Source organism: Excalfactoria chinensis, chromosome 16, assembly GCF_039878825.1.
Source record: "Excalfactoria chinensis isolate bCotChi1 chromosome 16, bCotChi1.hap2, whole genome shotgun sequence".
Taxonomy (NCBI): Eukaryota; Metazoa; Chordata; class Aves; order Galliformes; family Phasianidae; genus Excalfactoria; species Excalfactoria chinensis.
In genome coordinates this window covers 7,870,480-7,877,362 of record NC_092840.1, presented here as the reverse complement: position 1 = coordinate 7,877,362, position 6,883 = coordinate 7,870,480, and the positions used below count along the sequence as shown (strand labels likewise).

General features: G+C 48.9%; 1 protein-coding gene across 1 annotated transcript in view; it reads right to left on the bottom strand.

Moving 5' to 3' along the window:
- Positions 1-4,928: 4,928 nt before the first annotated feature.
- Positions 4,929-6,883, bottom strand: part of AACS (acetoacetyl-CoA synthetase) — a 32,604-nt gene continuing 30,649 nt past the window's right edge. Inside the window, exon 18 of the mRNA XM_072350869.1 lies at positions 4,929-6,284. Within this exon, the coding sequence (XP_072206970.1) occupies positions 6,147-6,284 (138 nt within the window). The 3' untranslated portion in view covers positions 4,929-6,146. The remainder of the gene's footprint in view (positions 6,285-6,883) is intronic.

Sequence of the window (6,883 nt, the reverse complement as noted above, 5' to 3'; positions counted from 1 at the left end):
AGTGAGGGCTCCGCGCACGAGCCCGCCCCGCTCCTCCACCGTCCCACCACCCCCCGCCCACCCCCCGGGGCCCGCCCGAGGCCGCTGCCCCCGGGGCCCGGCCGGATCCCCCCGAGCGGCGGCGGCGGGGCTGCCCCGGGCGGCCCGAGCGGAGCGGAGAGAGCGGAGCTCGGTGGGGCGGAGGGAAGAGCGCGGCTCCCCCCTCGCGGCCGCCGCCGTCACTGCGCGGAGCCGCCGGGCCGGGAGGAGCCCGAAGGGGTGTGCCGAGCTGAGGGCAGCGGACGGGAGCAGCGTTCTGCAAACGGGCTTTGCGGGCGGCGCTGCGAAGCGGTGCGCGTGGAAGTTTGCAGCGCAGCGCGCGCAGCGGTTTGCAAAGAGCCGCGCGAAAAGGAAAAGGCGCTGCAAGAACGAGCCGCCCGCTGTGCAAAGAGCGGAGGGATTCGAGAAGGGGCGGACGGCGGTCAGCAAAGGGGCAGCGCGGAGGGCGGGGGGTGCACAGGGAGCAGCACGGCGGGGTGCAACCCCAGATCTCTGCCTTTGAATGCCGCACTGCTGGAACCCAGCGAGCGGCGACGGCCAGCGCAGCCCTGCGGGAAAAGCCGTCGCTGAGATTGCGATCAATCCGGCAAGGTAAAGCAGGAGAATAACCAAAGAAAGCGTCCCTCTGGGCTCCTCCTGGCTTTGCAAACGGAGCCCCGAGTTGGGTTTTCCGCTCCCTGCGCAGGCACGGCTCTTCTGTTGCGCTCGCTGTCCTCTGGTTTGCAATCGTGGCCGATCCTGTGAATGTGGTTCCAAATTGCAGCCTCCTGTTTTACTGCTGCACCCAAACAGCGATCGTGGCCTCTTCGACATTCAGATCAGAAAGCATCCTTTGGTTATCCCTTCTTTATTTGCCCTAATAGCTGGCCGTAAAACCCACTTTTAAGGAAATAATTGTGTACAGAAGAATCGGTCCGCGTGCCCCAGAGATGCTGTTATTTGCATCATTACGAGGAGCCGGATTTTATCTCTCAGCTTTGCCAAAACAAAGAGGAGCGATCTCACACCGCATTCCTGATGCCCTTGAACCAAGCAGAACAACGCAGCCCTTCCCTCCAACGAGGCCGGGCTCCTGGGGTTCACACACGGTTCGAGCCGTGAGCTCTCCCTGCTCTCCACCCCATGCTGGGGCAGCCCAGCTCCTGCTCCCCAGTGGCAAAGAAGCACAGATGCTCAGCGAGGGGCTGCTCTGTGCTGCTCTGACCCCACAGCAGGTGCAGCAGGTAACGCAGATCAGCACCTCGATCAGCCCCAGCTGTTCTTTCTCACAGGGCTCCGTCGTTATCAGGAGTTAACTTTGCATCAGGAGCTTTCCGTGCTGCCACCTGCACTGCTCGGTGCCATCAGGAGGCTGCCAGCAGGTGGGGAGGGGGGGCACGAGTAGCACAAAGCCCTAAGGCAGGGCTGGGAGGTGCTGCAGGCCAGACCAGCACTGATATAGAACAGAGATCGACTCAGTGCAAGCCCAGGCAGGCAGCATTTTACACCCCCATCTTCAGCAATTCAAGTCTGCCTCTCTAATGAAAAGGAGAGACTTGTGCCACCAGGAGCACAGCAAAAATTAATGGAGATGATGGCTGTAACTGCTCGAATCGAATGCAGACCCATGTGTGGCACGGCCCTTTTGCAATTTTAGCAGCTTGTTACAGCCCTGTTTACAGCTGTCCTTGCCTGATCTGAGCCCAGCAGGAATGAAGCTAATAGAAAGCCAGCAAAGTGAATTAGGAGCAGAGAGGCTGCGAATGCAGCGCATCCCACTGCAGCCACAGCACAAAGTGCTCCCCTTCCTTCCTTCCTTCCCCTCCTGTGTGCAAAATGCTGTGTTGGCACTGAAGGGACAGCCCAGGTGGAAGCAGAGCTTACCCCAACTTATTGCTCCTTCCTTCTGCTGGGGTTGCTGGTTGGGCAATGCCTGCAAGGTGTCTGAACACAGCAATGGTTGGGATGCAGAGATGAGATCTGAGGGCAAAGGGGCTCCTGCTCACAGCTCAGCTGCACGGCTGAGGACAGGGGGCTCCCAGGCACAAAACTATCGATTTTGGCTTCTACTTTAACAAATGAGAGGGGAAATTTCCACTCCCTACAGCAGGAGACGCTCTGAATATTTATGCTATTTTTTTTTCCCCATCGGTGAACAATAAAGTGCCATAAATGCACATATTTGGTGACCCAATTTGAGTGGCTCATTACAATCAGATCAAGCTAATTGCCAGCCTTGTATTTCATTTGGCAACTTGTTAAGCTAATTGAACAAAATAAAACTAATGAACAATTATAATGAAGTTTATAATTAGACCGTTGGAAAAACTCAGTGTGAGAATGTTTAAGGCATAATGAATGTTTGGGAGGTGGGGGGGGTCAGGCAGTGATGCCAAATGCTCCTTCCCAGGCCTGGAGATGGTGGAGTGTCACTGCTCCCAAATCACATCAATGCAGCGTAATATTAATTGCATTCATGCCCTTCACATACACACATGGCATTTAGCAAGCCTAAATTCAGGGCTGAGCCTATTAAAGGGGCAGCTGAGAGCTGGGTGTTGTGCTGAGCTCCTCACACTGCCTGTTAGGACAGGGCTGTTGTGCTGCTCCAATGCAAAACTGCATTGCCAGGTAGGAGCCAGGGAGACAAACCAGGAGGAACAGAAAGAGTGAGAGAAGGGAGACGGATTGCATAGAAATCCAATGGGGTGGCACCACACAGCTGGAACAGCAACCCCAGCACACAGCAGCCTCCTCGTGCTGCTCTGGGCTTCTCCTTCCTCTGTTTCATGTCCCCATATATGTTCCATAGCAGCACAGCTCAGCAAACAGGAATAAACCCTCAAGCAAAGCGTGAAACAGGCCCCGCAATGCCGGATAACCGGGGCCATTTACAGCCTCACTTGGCATTTGCATTAAAGAACAAACCCTGGACGAGAACCTCTCTCCATGCTTTACACTCCTGCATTAATTCATGAAGTGTCGTGTATCCAGCATATTTCATTATACATAAGAACCAGGCCAATTAAAACCCTCAGGTGAGTACAGCAGCCGCACAGCCAGGCCCACGGAGGCACGGAGCTGGACCTGCCTCAGCTCAGCTCCCCTCCTGCAGGCAGGTCATTTCAGTTCAGCATTACCTTCCTGTAGCTCACAGCAGCTGAAGAGGTGCTCCAGCTGACACCGATCAGCTCAGCAACGGTGCACTGCTCTCAGCAGCTTGGCCACGCTGCACCACGGCTGTGCATTCCTGCTGCAACACACAGGGCAGCATTTAGCTCCTTTCTGGTGACCCTACAAACCCCCAAGCCCTGCAGCTCCATCTCAGGATGAAGCTGTTCCACTCCACTAAGGTATTTTAATATTACCTTCATGCTCATTTGCCTGTGTGACTGACTGCCCTGCCTTGCCAGCAATACCCTGGCATTGGGAATAGGCAGCACACATCACCGGGTACAACGGGTTTACACACTGACAGCCCAAAGGCAGCAGATCTTTGGACAGAAGACCTGAGCTTGCATGAATTCCTTGCAACAGCATTTGCCCCCTATTACTCTATGTTTGATCACTGTTTCCTTATGCCCAGGCTCTGAAGAGAGCACAGCCAGCTTATAGGTGTAGATGGGGAGCAGGAAAGCTACATTCTCGGCTCCTCATTGCCAGCTGGTGAGCTGCCCTCACCTTTCCAGACATTCTAAACTACCCCCATCTAAACAGAGCACAGCTGTGTTCAGAGCTGTGTGCCAGTACCCAAAGAAATTGGTTACCTGCATTTCTCTTTGCTTACCTTTAGTGTACATTGATTGTTTGGAGGACAGGAGGAGGTTGGCCTCAAGAATATAGCCTGGGAACAGCTTTGTACAGCCTGATATTTGCAGGAGATCAGATTAGATCTGTTAAAGCTTCCTATAATTTTTCCAGTAGAATATAGGATTTAAAAAAGCAGCCTCTAGGCATTATATATGTTTTTAGCATCTCTGTGCTTCTAAACTATCTTTAATTAATGAAATATCCCCAAATTACTTATTAATACGGGTCTGTGGGCTTTGTAAACTCCAGACATTTTGCATGAATTAAAGAACAATATAATGAAGTTTTAATGAATACAAAGTCACAGCTAATGTAAAATTTATATATAGCACGCCAGAGGGGAAAGGAATTTCAAAATACTTTTAATCATAGGTTATTGGCAGCCAGATAGCTCATTCTTATCCTTTCCTAACGGCTGCTTGGTATTTATGTGCTAGTATTTATCACGCCAGCATCTATACTGTCCAACTTGGTACGGTTCAAAAAGTCAAATGGAAGCCAATTCATTTAAAGACTCATTTGCTAATGAGGCATTTCTGAGCACCACAGTGGGAGTGGAGCTGCTGCCCACCATGGCTGCGCCCTTTGGATTGTCACAGAGGGGCACTTTCACCCTTAGTGAATGAACAGCCGCACTCGATGAGCTCTGCAGCATCATTCAGCTTACTGGAGCTGGCTGTAGTCTGTCACTGAGGGGAGGAAGTCACAATTCACATTGACTATCTGCAGCAAAACATCACCACCAGGAACTCCAAGATTCTGCCCTAAGCAACAGAGTGTGCCCCTTCCTCACAGACGTACCCCAACGTATTGCAGCCTGCAGCTCCTTCCCATTCTGCCACCAGGTACCTCCTGTTTATCCATGACCTTCTAAAGGAGCCAGCCATGCATACACAGCCAGCACCCGTGTTTGCTTCTCTTGGGCGTCACACCAGAAAGAAATAGGATCAAACTTTCTGAGAACAAACATTTTGCTGTGGGGACAAGACTTGGCTCAAACCCATTAAAATCAGCAGCAGAAATTAAGCTACAAATGGTTCCATGACAACCAATCTAAAGAAAATTAAGACAATAGCTGAGTGAAAGTGTAAACAAATATATATTATATATATAAAGAATCAATTTATTTTAATTAACTCTATTACCGTTGAATGCATTCAACACAACTGTAAGGACATCCATTATTTTAATGCATTAAATACTTAACCCACAAAATAGTGCAGGAGGTGCTGACTGCCAGAGGTTCAGTCCAACTGCTGCCATTGTATTTTCCTTGTGGGAAAAGAAAAGAACGTTTTAGTGCTGCCATTTTACTGTTTAAGTATGTTCACTATGGTATTTTTCCCTTTATGAACCGGAAGGGTACAGAGCTAGGAAACATTTTAGTCTCTCACTTTCATTGTGATATTTAGTTTAAAAAAAAAAATGTTAGAAAACCATCAGCTTTTAATAAATGAACACACTGGAATCCTTCAGCTAACCTAACAGTGGATTGCTGCCAGGAAGGAACGTCAAAACAAGGAGGTAAATGCTGCCTCCAAGTACAGCGATGTTAAACTCAAGAGTAATTGCAGTCGATTCCATGGACAGAACCCAGAGCTACACCAGGAACACAGCAGTGATTGCTCCTCCACCTTTGGAATCCCCTGAAGTCTGTGAACAAAGAGCTTAAAACAACAGGAGGGCTCCATCACAAAACAGCAGCAGTGACCTTCAGGAGTGCCACCAGCTATTTCAGGCCCGGAATTACTCTGAGTCGAGTCAGATTTAGTGCATTATGATTTGGCTTCATAAAACCATCTAAATGCACAGCACACATAGGATGCTTCTGTGTTTCACAGACGAGTCATTACAACTGCTGCACTTTTCCTTGCAGGTGGCTCAAAAATGCACACATGGAAAAAAGAAAATGCTAAAAATCCAGTTGTGTTTTGTTTTAAAAACGTGAACGTTTTATGAAAGAAATATTCCATAATGGACTGTAACATCTGCTAATGGTGCTCCCGTTTGATGGGAATCTAACCAGAAACAACTCATTTGTCATATGTATAAAAATCAGAACAGGCAGGTTCCTCCTTCCAGGCTGGAAAAAACTCCAGGCCGTGTGGCATATTGAAGCAATAAAAGGGAGCTAAGCTTTACCCAAGCCTTCCATAATGCACTTCACGAGATATTTCTTTTTTTTTCCTTTGAAAAGAACCCCTGGTATTAAATAGAGCTTTTTCTTTACATACAGTGTTGGTATATACAAAACAAACACGGAACAAAGACAGATGCCAAAAAAAGAAACAATAGAAATAACCCTTAAACACGTGGCTTCAGAAATCCTGAAGCTCCGGAATATTTTGGTAGAGGTCCAAAGTCTCTGGGTTAGAGAAAGCTCCCCGCTGCTCTACTTCTTTCCCCGCAATTATTTGCTTCACGGCCACTTCCACTTTCTTCCCATTTATCGTGTACTGAAAAACAAAAGCCAGCAAGGACAGAATTACACGTTTTGTGTAGTGTTTTCATGGAAAGATTAGCGAGAACGATTCATAAGAACACCCACCAGCTACCTAAGAACCCAGCCATAGCGCAGCCTCACGCCAGCCCTTTGCCGTTACATCTGATCAGTGTTTATCAGGTCAGGATGGGACTATGAAGATCTGCACAAAGAGCCCGCGGTGTTTCTCAACACCTGGAGATCTCATGGAGAACAACACTTTGTGTATCCAAAGCGATGGGCACTGCAGCACCCGCTGTACGATTTCCACCAGTAGGCAATGGCAGTATAAAGTCCGGATTAGACAGGTTCTTATCCCCCGTCAGAAAACACAGTTCTATGAGTAGCAGAAAATAGAAAGAGGCTTCCCTTTCCTTGCAAAACCTTCAAAGAAAGATAGGAGACAGCTTTGATGGTTTTACCACTGGAATATTTACCTGAATTGTAATTAAAATTCACTCCATTTTACATTCAAAGTGTGAACTAATTAATGATCTAAGCAGGCTCTCCTGAGGGACAGACCATCATAAACACTTCACTGCCATCAACTTTATGCTGTACATCCAAGTGATT